The sequence below is a fragment of the Dromiciops gliroides genome, chromosome 3, assembly GCF_019393635.1.
Source record: "Dromiciops gliroides isolate mDroGli1 chromosome 3, mDroGli1.pri, whole genome shotgun sequence".
Classification (NCBI taxonomy): Eukaryota; Metazoa; Chordata; class Mammalia; order Microbiotheria; family Microbiotheriidae; genus Dromiciops; species Dromiciops gliroides.
Window position 1 is genome coordinate 503,282,727 of NC_057863.1, and position 18,423 is coordinate 503,301,149.

Genomic DNA, 18,423 nt, shown 5'->3' on the forward strand with positions numbered 1-18,423 from the left:
GGATCATAAGCTAGTAAGTGCCTGAGGGCAGACTTGAACTCAGGTTTTCCTAATTCCAGGTGTACTACCTAGCTGCCTTGTATATCTAGTATGATAGTAATCTTCTAATATTTGAAAGGCTGTCACACTCTGCTCAGTTCCAGAGGGCAGAACTAGGAACAGTAGGGAGATTCCAAGTCCAGTGTTCATTCCACTCTCCCTCGCTGCCCCACACCCAGATGAGAGTTGACTATATAGCATTCTGTACTACTGTGGTAAAGAAGGGGAATGAATTTCCAAGAACTGGTTTCTTCTTGTACTGGGATTCAGGCTATTGTCCTCAATCTGAATCAATAATCAACTCTCAAAGTTAGAAGAGACCTTGGATATCAAGTTCAACCTGCAACTAAATAGGTATTCCATCCATAACATTCCTGTGTTCTAAGTAGCCTTTGATTGAGGACCTCCAGTCATGAGGAACTGTCTACCAAGAAGCAAATCTGGGAACTACTCAGAGAAAGACAATGATTTAATGAGTCTTCACCCTCACCATTTTGGTTCTCCTGATTAAACAAACAAAAAGAAGATTGAGCTTCCTTTCAAGACCCAAAGAAATAAAACATCTGCTTTGTACTGAAGAAGCCCTTGCCCTCTCATAGATCCCAAAAATATCAATATCAAAATAAGGACAGATATTGAAGTGTTTATTAGTGAAGATGAGTCAGATCACTCAGTCCCTGACAGAGAAGTCATGAACTTAAAATGCAGGAAAAGAACCACTGTTCTGCATTGGAGCAGCTAGGTGGCACAGTGGATAGAACACTGTCCCTGACGCTGGAAGGATCTGAGTTCAAATCTTACCTGAGATACTTACTAGCTGTGTGACCCTGGCAAGTCACTTAACTCCAATTGCCTTAAATTGGCTAATGTGGCAACTATGTCGATAAATATTGAAGGTGGTATTTTCTTTTCTTTTCTTTTAATTTGCTCAATTTGGAGAGATTTCGTAGAAGGGAGAGATAAATTTTCAAAAATATTTGTCATTTACAAAATTTTTAATTATGTATATATGCATGTATGTTGATCCATTCAATTGAATCCAATTCAGTAAGGCTGCCACATGCCAGTCACCCTGAGGGAGTGAGGGAACTGGAATTCAATTCAAGAAATATTTATTAAGCACTTAGCTTCTGGCAAGTATTTTACAGATGGAGAAACTGAGACCCCAAATAATCAAATAACATGCTAGGTACATAGTAAATGCTTGTAGATTGATGGATGTGCCAGAGATAAGAGTAGGAAACCACTCCCATTCTAATTTTGTCCCATTTGACTGTGCAGTTCCATTTAGGTCACGAAAAACAATGAACAGGCATGCCCTAAATACATTAAAGACAAGTTACATAAATGGAAAATCCAGCCAAGGAAATTATTTATAAAGAATAGATTCTTGTTTTGATGGAGCATCTTTCTTCTAAGGAGCTCAAGCCTTTCTCAAACATCCATCTCATAAATTCCCAGCGATCTAGGGAAGGAAAGAAAGGATAATTTTGTTCTCCCCATTTGACAGATAGGCAAACAGAGTCACAGATAGCAAGGTAATTGATAAACACAGAACATAACCCAAATCCAGGTGCTCTGATTCCCATCCCAGCACCCTATCTATGAAACAACAAATCTTCTCCACTCCCCTGGGGTCCCCCTCTCCAAACTTGTTCAGTGTGACTTTGAACTGGGTTCCTTCACAGTTCACAACATCACTTATCTTCCTCTGGGATTTCAAGAGAGAAAAAATTCTGAAGAAGGATTTAGGGGTGGGAAACAGCCATTGCAATTAATGCTACTGGGTGTGCGTTTTCCAGAGAAGCTGCCAATTCTTAGGATAGCATCGCAGCTAGTCTTCTAATTAGCCAAATACAAACAAACCCATCATTTGCGTTTTCTGCAGCTCATGAGAGCAAAGTCCTGCTGCTCATAGCTTGCAAAACAACCAAATGCAAGAATGAGCCAAGATGCCTGCGGGAGGCCCAAGACTAATAACAGGGCAGGGGGATGCAAGGGAGAGGGCAAAGGGGCGGGGGTGGGGAGCCTCCTGCAAGGAGAGTAGCAGCACGGAGAAGATGAGAATAGAACAGGAAGCCCTACCCCGCACTGCTACCCAGCCCCACCCCCACTTCTCTCACCCCAACCCTGATGGAGAACGATTCACTCACCTGGGTTCCCATCCCAAAGCACTGAAAAGGGAAATAAGGGAGACAGGGGGCAGAAAACAGTGGCCTTAGGAAGAGGAGCTTGCTGGTTATAAGCACCCTCGGGCCTCACATTAAGATAGCTAGTTTTGTCCAAGTTTTTGTTTATGTTATAAAAGTAATTGCAGAGAGCAGGTTGTGAAGCACCCAGTGGAATGTCACTGCTGCTTCAAATGCAGACAGAAGGTCCCCTGATTATGACTGCTGCTGGTCCCTCCCAGAGGCACCCTGCTCACATCGCCAGGAGGCCACTTGGGATTTAGGATTAGCAGGCAACTTAGAATTCATCGAGTCCAACCCACCATAGAGGAGAAAAGCCCTTTCTACAGAAAGCGCCAAGGATGCTAAAGAAAGAAAAAGGGGAAGGGGAAGGGGAAGGGAAAGGGGAAGGGGAAGGACCCTGTAGTCAATGGTAATCTGGCCTCTCCTTGAATCTCTCTAGTGGTAGGAAACTCACTACCAAACAGGGCAGCTCCTTCTCTTAATGAGTTTTTTTTTTAAATCCTCGTGTCTAGACAAATACAATTTCATTATTACTTCCTTTTATTGGCTCTAGTTTCCTTTCTAGGGTAAGACGGGATCTGTCTGCTCCCTCTTCCAAATGACCAAGCTTTGGACATTTAAAGAGAGTGATTGGGCTTCCCTAAATCTTCTCTCCTAAGCACCCTTGCTTCCTCCAACCATTCCTCATATGACAGTTTTGAATCATCTCACTATACTAGCTGCCCTTCTCCCGATTGTCCCCATTATGAGGAAAGAGCTTGAGGTCTGGAGGATACAGCATCAAGTCTTGTTTGTGATGTTAACTAGGCATGTGACCTGGGCAAACCATTTAACCTCTCTGAGCCTCAATTTACTCATCTGTCAGATGAGAATAATGCTAATTGCACTACTTATAACACAAGGTTATGGTGAATGGAGCAAACAAACCTTAAAGTATTATATAAAAGTGAGCTGCTATTGGATCCAGATCTGTGATGTCCTTCATGTGGGGGATTCCCAGTGTATGGACTCCCTCTACTGAAACAAATCAGCCTCCCCTAAGTAAATAAACATCTTAAAATTTTGACTGGAGCCCTGGGAGATCAAGTAGTTTGCCCATGGGTGAGTATGTGTCAGAGGAAGATTTCACCCAGGTATTCCCAACTCCAAGACTGGCCACCTAGCCATAATGTCTCTCTAGCTGTTATTATTCTTCTGGACCTTGACAAAATGCAGCAGACTTGATCTACACAAGGCAGCATAAAGTAAAGGGAGCCCATTTCTTGGATCTCAACTGGTCTTTTCTACATCATGATGGTTAAAGTCAAAGGGAGTGGTTAGAAGGGAATTGGCATCTCCCGACCTCTCCATCCCTCTCCCAAGCAAGGTAGAGATGATGCTTGGAGAAGAGAGTGGTCACTTTGGGGAGTTCCCCTGCTTTGTATGGCAGTGAGTTTAACTGATCCACGCTCTGCCCTGGCTAAGCCAAAGGTCAAGAGTAGTCAACAAATCCTTTCCAGAACAGCCCTTCTGGATTCTTCATCCAAGAATAAAGAGACAACACTGTCAGTTTAAAGAACTTAACTCATTAGAATTTAAATTAGACCCTACATTGTGAGATTGGATTAATGATTTATCATTTTCATTGAGTATTTATCTATTATTCATTGCAAAAAGCAGGGGCTGGGGGGTGGGCATTTCTGAGTGTTGTGGGTCCCATAAAGGTTTAATTGGTGGATGGAAGAGATAACTGAATAAACCTAAAAGGCTGTTCCAGGAGGCCACACACTCTTAGACACTAGGCACTGGGTTTTGTTGTTGTTATTCAGCCATTTCAATCCAGTCTTGTGTTTTCAATCCAGTCTCTTCTTGACCCCATTTGGGGTTTTCTTGGCAAAGACACTGGAGTGATTTGCAATTTCCTTCTCCAGCTCATTTTACAGATGAAGAAACTGAGGCAAGCAGGGTTAAGTGGCTTGCCCAGGGTCACACAGCTAGTATCTGAGGCCTGATTTGAACTCAGGTCTTCCTGACTCCAGGCCCGGTGCTCTATCCACTGTGCCACAATCTGGTACTTCTACATCCTGTCCCTTTTAACAAAAATCCCTCGTTGACCCACATCACAGCCCTGCCTTCCTTGACTCTCGCCCCTCTCCCTTCCTCCACAGAAGTTACCAGAGATGTAACTAGCAATGTTACTAGCCAGGCCCTGAAACTGAGAACAGAGTGGGTGGGCAGAGAGAGATCCCCCAGGGCACAAGGCCGCTCTACCATTTTGCCCAATCATTGAATGATAGATTTTGAGCTAAAAGGAACCTTAGAGGTCATGTAGGCCAGCTCCTTCATTTTACAGATAAGGAAACTGAGGTCTTTCCCAGGCTCACATAGCTAGTAAGGGACCAGACTCCAAATCTAGCACCCTTTGGAGTGAAGACAGGGACTCCAAAAAATTAGCCCCAACAAGAATGATACCATAAGACTGATGCTTGTGGGACTCCTAGCCAGGGAAGGGAGCGGAGCAGGCCCAGGCCGAGGCTTATCTGGAGTATGGAGAGGAAAGCAGTAAACTGGCTATTTCATTTCAGCAAAATTATTCTTGGTAACTAGGCAATAAGCTTAGTTGTTTCGACTTCCTTCTGTTAACAGCCTGGGGTAAAGTCCAAATCAACCTACCTTGATATAGCTCTACATATTACCCAAAACACAAATTGTACATTTCCCACCTTTCCACTTTCCAAGGTAGCTAAGAGCTACCTCTCCACTCCATCCATGCCACAGCTCTTCTAGCTCCACACACCTTTCTAGGCTGAGACACAAGGCAGCCCCTTGTTTCCTACACTGACTTTCTGAAATCCAGTCACTGTTGCCGCCGGTATTGACCATTGCTCCTTTGTCAACCTCTTTCCCACCCTCCTCCTCCAATTCCCCTCACCTCATTTCTCTTACATGCTTATTTGACTTGCCTGTTGTCCCTGTAGGTTACCCACAGTACCTAGTGGTAGGAAACCACTTGTCTGGAGAGCATCACCTGAAGATTCTTCGGGCAGAGCTGCAAGATGATGCTGTGTATGAATGCCAGGCCATCCAGGCAGCCATCCGGTCACGACCAGCCCGCCTCACCGTTCTTGGTAAGAATTCTGGCTTTGACAAGTGGCAAGGGTATCAATGGACATATGGAGAAAACCAATGGGTCAATACAGAAAGAGCACTTGTGGAGAACAGAGGTCTCCTGCCACCCTGGGAAGATCTGCCAGCTAGCTAGGTGGACCATGCTCATAAGTCTTCAATGACTCCTGATAGAGTCTAGGATTTAAAAAGAAAACTCTCTTTAATCTGGTATTCAATACTTTCCATAATATGGCTTTTGCCTACCTTACCAACTTTAATTAACATTATTATCTTTCACATACTCCACATTATAGTCAAACCAGACCATGAGTTGTCAACCAACCTCAATGGATGTCATCCCCCCACCTCTGTACATAAAGATAGTCCCCTTGGCCTAGAATGCACCCCCTCCTTGTGTCCACCATTCAGAATCCTCCTAGTCACCAAAAGTTCAGCTCAGATATCAGCTCTTCTGTGAGGTTTCCTTGGTTCCTGTACCTTCTACCCCTCACCCCACTAAAAAGGTCTTTAGATTTCCCTAGATCCCTTCATCTCTTCTCTCTTTGACCTCAACTACCCCCACTTTATTTCACAGTTGTCTGTGTACGGATATGGTAGAATATAGGCTCCCCCAAAGGAGGCACTGGATCTTGGTCTTTATCTCTGTAACCCCCTGGCTAGCACATTGTCGTGCTTAATAAATGTTTCTTGTTGTGATAAAATAATGGGATTTAGCAGATACTCAAAGACCCACCTGGAGATTAATTTAAACTGATTGAATCAAGTGAGAGTGATTGACTTCTGATTAGTCTACTTCAAAGTTAACTAGATTGTAATCACACCTGGCTAGCCCTTAAGAAGGTATTGTTCAGGGGCAGCTAGGTGACGCAGTGGATAGAGCACTGGCCCTGAATTCAGGAGTACCTGAGTTCAAATCCAGCCTCAGACATTTCACACTTACTAGCTGTGTGACCCTGGGCAAGTCACTTAACCCCTATTGCCTCACTAAAAAAATTTAATTTAATTTAATTAAAAAAAAAAAGGTATTGTTCTCAGAAGCTAGACTGTGAACTTAACTTGAGAACACCTTCAAGTTCAGTGAACCAATGGATTTGGAGGACACCAACCAATCAGCTTGAAGCAGTGTGTAAGGACCGACTCTGTTCCAGACCTATAAAAAACTTCCACAATTAGTTTGCTAGAGAGTTCATGATTGAAGCAGGCTGGTGGTGGAGGACTTGAGGAAGAACCTGACCAGGCTGGAACTCTAGGCTAGATAGAACTTTTCTTAACTTTCTAAACTCCGTGTGAATGCCTATATGCTTTAATAAATGTTTAATGCCCAAAGACTGGTGCAAAAGCTTCTAATTTAAGGTGACCACAATATAGGTTTTAAACATCACATTGTATTGACTGAAGCTTAAGCCTTAAATTTCAGGGCACTGCTGCTTCCTTCTTGTTCTTCTCCCTCACCCTACCTTTCCTTTTTCCATATAATATTAATAATAATGCATCTTAATGATAATAGCTAGCATTTCTCTAGTGTCTGTTATGTGCCAGGCCCTGTGTTAAGCACTTTACAAATATTATCTCATTTGATCCTTACACCCTGGGAGGTACATGCTATTATTTTCAGTTGAGAAAACAAATGTTAAATGACTTGCCCAAGGTCACATAGCTAGTAAGGGTCTAAGGCTGTATTTGAACCCAGGTCTTTCTAATTCCAGGCCCAGCATTCTATCCACTGCACCACCAGCTGCCATAATATTTTAATGTCCCCCTTTCATGGTTCCCATGAGCTCCTAATCATCCTGGGAAAGCAGTCACCCCTCCTTCATTCAGGCAGTCTTACATAGAGGCACACAAATGAACTCAATGAATTCGTAAGGTCTGAAATTCTCTAAATTGGAGCTCAGCTCCCCACACTTTCCCTCTCAACTTTTAGCCTACATCAGTAATGTTCATTAAGTATCCATAGTGTGCCAAGCCTCATAAACGGAAATATTGTACATTTTTATAGAAGCAATATGATGTGATGGGTAACGTTGGACTTAGAATCAGGAAGACCTGAATTCATAGCCCTTTTATTTTTTTTTTGTGGGACAATTGGGGTTAAGTGGGGTCACACAGCTAGAAAGTGTCAAGTATCTGAGGCCAAATTTGAACTAGGGTCCTCCTGAATCCAGGGCCTGTGCTTTATCCACTGTGCCACCTAGCTGCCCCAGGAAGACCTGAATTCAAATCCCACCTTTTAGTATTTTTTTTTTGGTGAGGCAATTGGGGTTAAGTGACTTGGCCAAGGTCACACAGCTATTAAGTGTTAAGTGTCTGAGGCCAAATTTGAACTCAGGTCCTCCTGAATCCAGGGCTGGTGCTCTATCCACTGTGCCACCTATCTGCCCCCCCACCTTTTAGTATTTACCAGCTGTGTAACTATGGACAAGCCACTAATCTCTAAAGTTCAGGCAATTTTCTAGGAATTATCTACCCGGTTATAGATGGGTTGCAATCAACATTGATTGGGAGAATTCCTGCACTAACAAAATCACAGACACTTGACATAGTGATTGTGATGTTTGCATCAGACTTTATCATTTTTCAAGACATTTTCACATATATTATCTCATTTAATCCTCATGATAAGCTTGGTATGCAGCCATTGTCATGCCCATTTTGTGGATGAGAAAATAGAGGTTGAAAGATGTTAAGAGATTTGCCTGAAGTCATATGATTAGTACATAATGGAGCTGGGATGAAAACTTAGATAATTTGACTCAGTCCAATAGTTTTTCCATTGCACCACCCTGCTTCTGTACACAGCAGAGCAGTATTAAGCCCCAGCATGGAATCAAGCAAGTGATGCCAGAGAAAGAAAGATCACCGACGCTGCCTAGCCCACCTGTGAGCCAGAACCCACGTCTGACAGCAGGCTCAGCAGCCTGAGATGCTGCCTCCTTGGATGGGCAGAGGAGGAACAGCACGGCTGTTCAGAGATTAAATATTTAAGAGTTTGTCACATTGTTTTCAAATCTACATGGCTAAATGCAGTGGGACAGATCTTTCCAAACACTCCAGCAGACAGGCCCCTCAGGATCACTTACCGAGAGCCAAGTTGAGTTTCTAGAGATGGGAAGGATGAGCCCCCGAAGTAAACCTCAGAAATCTCCCTTAACCTTTGGTTTTCCTTTATAGCCAGGAAAAGGGATACAAGAATGGGACCAAGAGGGAGACACTAAAGAAGCTAGAAGTACAGATTACCGAAAACATGGGGAAGCAAAAGCTGCACATCTCCTGAAAAGGAAGAGGCTGGAAGAGCCTCTATTAGTGGTCGTAGAATTGCAAGATTCCAAGGATGGCAGAAGGAACCTTGGGAGGTGACAGGCCTTGTGGCTCTTCCCCATGACTCCAGATAGGACCCTGGCAAAGCTACCTGAAAGGGATGGGACTATGACACAATGCCTTACACATTGGCAGTGTTCAGGGAATATTGGGACTTGGAAGGAAAGGGAAGGAGGGAAAGGGAGGGAAGAAGGCAAGGCAGGAGAGGGAAGGAGAAGGGAAGGGAGGGGAATATAGGGAAAGAGAGGAGAAGGGAGGGGAGAGAAAGAAGGTGGGCTACACCATGGCATGGAATTGGCCAGTAAGAAAAATACACAAGATCCTAAGAACTTCCATTCTGGAATAAAATAATAGCCACCTCTTAGGCCTCTCCCAACCCTTCCCCGCTCAGGAACCAAGCATTTCCAGGATAGTGTGTGGCCCTTGCCTTCCTGTATTTTCCTTAGTCTGTCCCTCCAGGTTACAAGCCAGATTTCTGAGAAGTGTTTTGGTTCTGATGTTAACAGCCGCCACTTCACTGTGTGTTACATTCTAGCCCTCCTGGTGCTTTATGATGCCAAGAAGCAGCCCATAGAACTCTGCCCCCTTGCCAATTGCATGGCCTTGTTCTGCCCACTGAACACTGCCTACCTGTGTAAGTGGTGTTCCTTTGGCTGGGGGACATGGGCTGCTTCCTGGTTTCAATCTCTCTAAGACCCTCCCCTCCGAGAAAGAGAAAGTGACCTTAAGAGGTCATGTCATCCATGTCACCAACTAGGCTAGGGACCATACCTGTGATTTCACTTGGTATGGGGATCTCCCAGGTGAGGAAGCTCCCTTTACCAAAGCAGGTCAACACCTCTGCAACATAAAGCCTCGGAGACTTGCCTATATAGCCCTGAGAGGTTAAGTGATTTTCCTAGTCATACCAGACATGTCAGAGGCAAGATGTGAACCTAGGTCTTCTTGACTCTGAGGTGAGTTCTCTAACCATGATGCAATGCTTCCTCTTACAAGAAAAACAACAATAAGAATAATCTTTTTGGAGCTTGAAAGACCCGAGTTCAAACCGTGCCCCAGACTATGATCCAACCCCAAAGCTAGTCTTCTTTCCATGATCCACTTCTAAACCAGGGCCTCCCAAACCCTGCCTTAATGAAGGACCACACCTCTAGCAATACCCAACAATATCTGGAGAGTTTCTGGTTCCATCATGCTCAAGGGTTTCCTCTCAATGTAATCGATTCTCCTGATAGGCTAAGTTCCTTTCATCTGGGCAAACCCCATCCCCCTTAACCCTGGGGATGGACCCTACATAGGAAACAAGGATGACACTTTATCCTGGAAAGATGAGACGGGCTCCATTTCTTTTCATTTGGAAGGCTTAGGAAAGGGGAAAGAGGTGTCCACCTAGCACCTAGCTGACCCCCCCAGCAAAGACCCCATCTGCTTTGCCATAATATCCTAGATCTAGAAAATGTCCTAGCAGATCCCCAGAGGGGACAATGTTCCCCGTGAGCCAGGAATAGGAGAGCTTCCTAATTTAGTCTGTATTTGCCTGAGATAGATTTTTAATTAAATAAAGTAAGAGCATGATTAGAACCTGCAGAAAATGTGAGAGTCGAATCAGATGGTATTCCAGGAAAATTGCAAAGCAAACACTTTGGCTGGAACCTCTGGAGGTCCCCAGAGGTCCTCCATCAAAGCACCAAGTGAGGAGGGCAAATACAAGAGATTATATAGCCAACAGATGTGTGTTGTTAAAATATGCATCTGCCAGAAGCGTATTTTGAGAAGCCAGAGGGCTAGCTTGCAGAGCTGCCTGGGCTCATGAGACAGCATGAGCACAGACCCCAGCCCCCCCCCCAATCCTGGCAGCCAAGCCCAGAGTCACAGACACATAAATTAGTATTGTGTTCCCAGCTCTCTGATGTGATCAGCCAAGCAGCAACTTTGAACACAGAATATGCTTCATTGGGAGGCCAGGGACAGAGAGGAGAGGAGAGGAAAAGAGGGGAGAAGAAGGAGAGGGAGAGGGAGAAGCAGAGGAGAGGAGAGGGGAGGAGAGAACTAAGCAAGCAAGACTAAACAAAACCCTAGTTTCAGCCTTCACCCTTGCTAGCCAAAGGCATAGAATCCATGGTCAGGTCACTTTGTCCTTAGTGAACAAGCCAACTTCAGGGCACTAGATTCTGTGGCTCCCATTACTTACCTTGGCTAGGCCAAGGCTTTCTTTGTTCTGAACCCGGAATGTCTTGGACAGGGACAACTAGTATATAGCAGAAAGATGACAAGCTGGAGTCAGATAATGTAGTCAGATACCTGATTTCCATCTCTCTGGGGTGGTTTAGAGCTAGGGTCCTACTTGGACTATGGATAAGCTGGCCTCCCAAGGTTCCTTTAGTCAGTCAACAGGCATTTATTGTTAACTGTATACCAGGCCCTGTGCTAAGCACAGGGGATACAAAGAAAGGGAAAAACACAGTCCCTGTCCCCAAAGAGTTCACAGTCTAGGGGGAGAGACAACATGTCGGATTCTGTGATTCTATGATCCACCCATGGCTACTTGTCATAAAAAGATAAAACAGAAAAGGGAAGTTTTAGCTGAAGAAAAAAGATAACCCCAGCATCCTCTCTGTAAATGAAGGAGCCCTGCCTGGGCCAGCTTACAAACCTAAGTGACCCCAGAGACTGTGTGTAGTCATATAACACTGGGACACATGGGTGCACGTGCATTAGCACAGGTACACACATGGAGTAGCTGCATAGGCACAAATACATACACATGCCCCTACAAGACAGCCTTGACAGATCCTACCAAAATGTAAAGGCCCTCCCAGTCAAAGACAGTATCTACTGATAGAAGATCAGCCTAGCTCATTATGCACTAAGTAAGGAGTCCTTTGGACAGCACGACCCATGTACAAAGATAAAGGTTGACATATACATACCTATAAATACATATAATCATTAAGAATAAGAGCTAATTATTATAATAATGTAATATGAAGCATTAAGGTTTTCAAGGTGCTCTATATTTGTGACTGCATTTGATCCCCACAATGACTTAGAAAAACAGATGATATTTCATATTCTTTATGAATATTCCATATTCCCCATATTCCTTTTATATTCTTGGGGTAACTCAGTGTACGCCAGGCCTGAAGTCAAGAAGATTCATCTTCCTGAGTTTAAATCTGTCCTCAGACACCTCCTAGCTGTGTGACCCTGGGCAAGTCGCTTAAACCCTGTTTGCCTCAGTTTCCTCATTTGTAAAATGGGCTGGAGAAGGAAATGGCAAACTACTCCAGTATCTCTGCCAAAAAACCACCCTAGGGGCAGCTAGGTGGCACAGTGGATAGAGCACCAGCCCTGGAGTCAGGAGTACCTGAGTTCAAATCTGGCCTCAGACATTTGACACTTACTAGCTGTGTGACCCTGGGCAAGTCACTTAACCCCAATTGCCTCACAAAAAAAAAAAAAACCACCCTAAATGGGGTCACAAAGAGTTGGACATGACTGAAAATGACTTGAACAACAACTTGTATATTCCCATTATAGGTTGAGGAAATTGAGACTGGGGTAATACGGCTAGTAAATTGTCTGAGGCAAGATTTGAATGCAGGTCTACCTGATTCTAAGTGCAGTACTCTGCATCAAGGACACCACACCATCTAACTGCATCTATATATGTGTGTTGATGAGTTAGTCAATAAGAACTGAGGATATAGAGAAAGGCAAAAGACATGCCCTGACCTCAAAAGCTAATGGTTGTACATATGTAGTTGTAGTTATGTAAAATGCATGTGTGTGTGTATATAGACACATACCTATGTGTATGCGTGTGAACATATGCCTGTGGTTATATATGCACATATACATAACGTGTGTGTTATGAATATATGCATATAGTTATGCATACATGCATGTGTATTTAAATATATGTGGGGGGTTATACGTGTGTGCATGCATGTGTGAATATATACATATAGGTATTTGTATATATTTACACATCCCTACAGAGTAAATACCAGAGTTGGATGAATCTGCCCTATTTCCGGGCCAGAGCTATAAGCCTGGCTTCCTGTTGCTACGGGGCTGGGCCAGGAGGGGAGGGGGCGGTTAACTTGACTATCTTAACTCCCCAGCAGCTCAGGAAACAGAGTTTGGGGAGCCTGGGAGAACACTGGTTGGAAATGGGTGGCAAGGATGTTGCGTTAATTATTAAAATGTGGTTCATTTTCTCAGTCCCCTCTCTCCATCCACCACTCCTCCCTGGCCGTTCTAATATTAACTCTGCCTTCATGCAAGTCCCATTAGAAATAAAGCTTTCCTAAATCAACATGAATTATTTAATGATGGAGACTAAGTCAATTCAAATACAGAGAGCATCTGAATCCTCTTTTAAAATGACACCGAGCCCCAGATGTCATCACTGGAGCCAAACAGATTCAAATTCAAATGTATCTTATCACTTGTTTATTTTTCGAGAAAAAGCTCCTTTTTCTCTCTTCCATCCACCCTTTCCTTTGGCCCCAAAATCCATTTCACAGATAGATGATGTCCCCTATCAGAATACAGGGGATGGGACTTCTGTCCTCAGATCCACAGTAGGAATTGTCAAACCTATATTTAACCACCTCATTGAAGTTTTAGGGACAATGAGGCCCACAGAAGGAAAGTAAGCTACTCAAGTTGATTCAGGAAGTCAGGCCAGAGTTGAGAGAACAATGCAGAAGTTCTCAACTCAAAGAGCCCTTCTCTTCATCGAGATCTCACTCATCCTGGTCATAATAACATCAATTGATATTTATAAAGCACTCAGAGGTTTTTAAAGTACTTTATATATATTATCCCATGTAAGTCTTCACAATAATCCAGAGAGGTGTTCTCATGCCTACGTGCAAAGGGAAAAATAAACCTTGTATGAATTAAGAGACTTGTCCATGTGACCCTCCAGTCACCCTCACCCCTCTACCCCCACCTGACACTTCCTCTGGCCTAGAGAATGGATGGAGAAGGGATAAGTCAAGTATTTCAAAGTTAAGGAGTAGGTGGAGAGAAGAGGTGGTTTGGAGGGTCTGCTGAGGAAAAGCAGAGATCCTAGAGCCCTGAGTCACAAAAAAAGAAATCGTAGAAAGTGGGGACAACAGAGTCACCACCAACAAGTGACCCTGGCTTCCCATTGACAGTCCCTTCATTGCCCCCATTCCTGAGGGGATTAGGACACTGTCCATGAGATAGCTACCTGGCACAATGGATAGAATGCATGACTTGGAGTTAGGAAGATCTGAGTTCAAATCCTGCCTCAGGTGCTTCATTACCTGTGTGACTCTGGGACAAATCACTTAATCTATGCCTCAGTTTCCTCATCTCTGAAATGGAGATAATAATAGCACCTGCCTCTCAGTGTTGTTATAAGGATCAAATGAGATAACTTAAAAGGTGCTTTGCAAACCTTAAAATGCTATATAAATCCCAGCTATTATTGTTATTATTATTAGATGCTGTGTCAGCAAACTGGCAGAAAAGTGAAGTCTAAGCACTTAAGTACCCTTCCCAGGCACCTGGTTCCTGCAGAGACAAGCAGAATTGATTTCCTTATCTCCTTATTAAGAGAATTTTGCCCAGGCCTCTGGTCTGGTCAGAGGTGCCGGATCTCATTTGTACGGTAGGTCTGTTTCCTGCCACATTCATTATAGTATAATCACCCCAAGTAGCAGCAGTAAATGAGATGATGAAGGGAGAGAAGCAGGAGAGAGGTTTCTGCCTTGAGGTAGGGCCTTCAATGCAGGAGAAAGTGTTGGTGCTGTCCCCGCTACTGGTGATGTCCAACCTTCCCCCCCACACCTTAGGCTTACTCACTAACACTGTCTATCACTTCTGTCCTCTGTGGCAGAAACACCTCCCTTCTCTCCAGTGCCAAGTCACTACCCCTTAGCAACAACCCAGCCCTTAGCTATAGCTCAGTGCTCACCCCCTCCAGGAAGTCTTTCTAAGCAATGCGGGAGCTCAGACTTTTTGCAGTGGGATGTATGTATATTTGTCTTGGGGAGTTATCCTCTCCACCCTAATGTACAGGAAAGTTGGGACAACTTGGAGTCAGGAAGACTGGAAGATTATGCCATGTGAGGATGGTTTGAAGGATGCTTAGCCTAGAGAAAAAGAAGACTTAAAAGAGAAATGATTCAGTTCAACAAATTTTAACAAGCTACTAAATGCAATGCATTCTACTGGGTGCTGGTATTAACAATGATAAAAACAAGGTAGTCTTTGCTCTCTGAGACCTTCCATTCTACCAAGTGGGTACAAAACTTACACAGATAAGCAAATACCAAACAATTTAAGGAGGGGGAGAGCTTACTAGGGGTTTGGAAAGGAAGAGGGTCAGTGATAAGAAAGTCTTCCTATGGTAAGGAGGTAGCATCTGAGCTGAGCCTGGAAGAAAACAAAGCATTTCGAGGAGCAGAAATAATATGACAGTTAACATTAATATAGTACTTACTATGTGCCAAGTAATAAGCACTTCATAGTTATTTTCTCCTTTGATCCTCACAACAGCCATGTGAGGTAGGTGCTCTTTTTGTCCCCATTTTACAAATGAGGAGATTGAGGCAAACAGGATTAAGTGACTTGACCAAGGTCACACAGCTAGTAAGTGTCTGAGACTGGATTCGAACTCAGGTCTTCCTGACTCCAGGCCCAGTACTTTATGCACTGGGCCACCTATCTGTCCCATATATTCTAAACATGAAGAACAATCTATGCAAAACCCTAGAGATAAAGGATGAAATGTTGAGTTTGGGAAAAGCTAGTCCTACAGTTTGGTGAGAATACACATGACTCTGAGGTTGGAAAGAGGTGGCTGGAAGGATGGGTGATGCCTTCAACAGAAATTTGGACATTCAGAAGAATGGAAGGTTTGAGGGAAGAAGAGAATGAGTTCTGTTTTGGGATATGTCAAGTTTGAGATGCCAATGGGACATCCCGGGGGCAAGATTCCCATCAGGTCATCGTCTATATGACACTGGGGTGTAAGAGAGAGATTATGGGACTAGATGAGGTCACCAAGACAGATATATAGAGGAGAGAAGAGAACTTAGGACAGTGTCTTGGGCTCCACCTGTGGGAAGGAGGTGTGAGGTAGGTATTGATCTAGTAAAGGAGAGTGAGATGGAGCAGTCAGAAGATAGGAAGAGAACATGACATAATGGATGCCAAGAGACAAATTACATCCAGGAAGAAGTCATCATCTATAGTGTCACGAGCTAAAGATGAGTCCAGTAGGGGGGAATAGGGACCAGACCGGTGAGTTCATGAGTAGAGGGACCTCCCAGGTGAGAAAACTCCCTTTACCACTGCAGATTGGCACCTTCTTTCTTACTTCAATTCTTAGAAAGCTGCCTAGGGCCCTAAAAGGTTAAGTGGTTTGCTTAGAGTGACATAGCCAGTTTGTGTGAGAGGCAGCACTTGAACCCAGCTCTTCTTGGTTTTGAGTTCAGCTCTGTATGCCCTGTACCACTCTGCCTTGCTGTGGGCTGTCTCTCAAACAGAACTGAAAACTGGAAAAAGGTCATTGGGTTTAATTGGGTTTTGTTGTTGTTTTGTTTTGTTTTTTTATTGGGGGGGGGGATGAGGGTTAAGTGACTTGCCCAGGGTCACACAGCTAGTAAGTATCAAATGTTTGAGGTCGGATTTTTTACTCAGGTCTTCCTAAATCCAGAGCCGGTGCTTTATCCACTGTGCCACCTAGCTGCCCCAAGGCCATTGGATTTAGAAGTTAAACAGAGAATTCTGTGTTCTGCTTGGAGAAATTATAGGCAAACAAATCTTAGGGAAAGAAGATAAATCTTGGGACAGCAAACAGAGAATGGGATAGAGTCATTCATTGAAGAATAAAGGATTTGCATGCAACAGTGAGGGTTTAGTCGAGATTAGAACATATAAATTTGTAGTGCTCTGGTGTGTTTGTGTCTGTTGCTTGGTGCTCAGCACAGAGTTCTCTGTATCCTCTATATATGTGTAATAAATGTTCAATTAAAAAAAATAAAGGCCTAATGTAGATGGTAGGACCAGAACCAAGCTTTGAAGGAAACAAGAACAAGAATTGTACCTGGTGATTTCAGAGGTCCTAGGCTGGGTTTTCTCCAAGCATAATAACACACTGGACAGAGCAGATGCCATCTCCATAAGCAGATGCCTAATCATTGTAGCTGACATTTACATAGGTGTACAGAGTGTCTTACGCACATAATCTCATTTGACCTTTACAGCAGCCCTGTGAGGTAAATTCTACAGGTTTCATCAACCCCATTTTACAAATGAAGAAATGAAGTCTCAGGTTTAGTAACTTGCCCATAGACTCACAGTGAGGAAATACCAGAAGAAGGATTTGAACCCAAGTCTTCCTGATTTCAAGTCCAATGCACTTTCCACTGCCCCGCACTGATTCTCTACCACCTACCTGGCCCGTCCACAGCAGTGTACTAGTAGGGCTAACAGTGCAGTGGAGGGTTAGTGACATATTCTGCCCAGTGGCATACCATCTGCATACATGGCAGAAGGTTCCAAGTCAAGGAAACCTCCAAATCTCAGCCTTGAGAGGAGCCAGGGCTGGAGCTCTATCAAAAAAAAAAAAATCAATCAATCAATAGTACCAACTATGTACCATACACATTCTAAATGCTGGGATACAAAGTAAAAAATTAATAGGCCCTACCCTTAAGAAGCTTACATTCTAACAGTAATAGTGAAAGATGGGGCAGCTAAGTGGTTCAGTGGATAAAGCACCGGCCCTGGATTCAGGAGGACCTGAGTTCAAATCCAACCTCAGATACTTGACATTTACTAGCTGTGTGACCCTGGGCAAGTCACTTAACCCTCATTTCCCTGCCAAAAAAGAAAGAAATGACCACAGAAGTCATCTTTTCCAACCCTTTACTTTACAGGTGAGGAAAAGGAGTCCAAGAAAAGTTAAGTAACTCCCCCCAGTCACAGAGGTAGGACCCAGGAGAGATGAGAGTCGAACTCAGCTCCTAACTCCAAATCCAGTGTTCTTGACACAGTAGCAGGTTGAACTTAATGGCCTTCTATGCCCTGGATTCTTGTGCCAGTGGTGATACTTGGACCTGATCTCTCTAAAGTATCAGCCCCACCTTCTAGGAAATGGATATGAGAATTCTTTCACTGTCTGCTCTGTGGTGCTGTGAGTAAAGCGTCAATAGTTCTCATGGCTCTAAGAGAGAAGGCAACAAGCATTTATGAGACGCCTCTGTACCAGGCACTGTGCTCAGCACCTTACAGATATCTCATTTGATCACACAACTGAAACTGGACCATCTTTTGGTCATTTGAGCTTGGTCAGTAGGTGCCATTATTATCCTCATTTTACCAGTTGAGGAAACAGACAGGCAGAGGTTAAGTGACTGGTCCAGGGACACACAGTTAGTAACTCTTCCCTGACTTGAACAGTGTATCTTTTATCAGAATTAGACCATTAGCTCTCCAGGGACAGAGACAGTGTCATTTTTATGGTCTGTACCCTGTGTTCTGTTTGACTTTGTGTACCCATTATCTGTTTAGTGCCTATTACCTGATGAAGGTGATGATAGTGGTGGTGATGGCGGTGATGACGACGGTATTGATGATAGTGACCAATGAGACCCCTGGGGCTCTCTGGGGCTATCAGAATGAGACAGGGGAGGTAACTTTTAAAGCTTCACCCTTATATAGCCTCTCTCCTTTGTTCTGTCCCTGCCACAGGCTAAAGATCATCCCTTATGACAAA

At 43.9% G+C, this 18,423-nt stretch overlaps 1 protein-coding gene across 3 annotated transcripts in view; it reads left to right on the forward strand.

Annotated features, from left to right (window-relative positions):
- KIRREL3 (kirre like nephrin family adhesion molecule 3) overlaps positions 1–18,423 on the forward strand; it is a 781,754-nt gene that overhangs the window by 634,724 nt on the left and 128,607 nt on the right. For all 3 annotated transcript variants that reach the window (XM_043996444.1, XM_043996445.1, XM_043996443.1), the window contains exon 5: positions 5,189–5,338. In XM_043996444.1, coding sequence (XP_043852379.1) covers positions 5,189–5,338 — 150 coding nt within the window. The remainder of the gene's footprint in view (positions 1–5,188; positions 5,339–18,423) is intronic.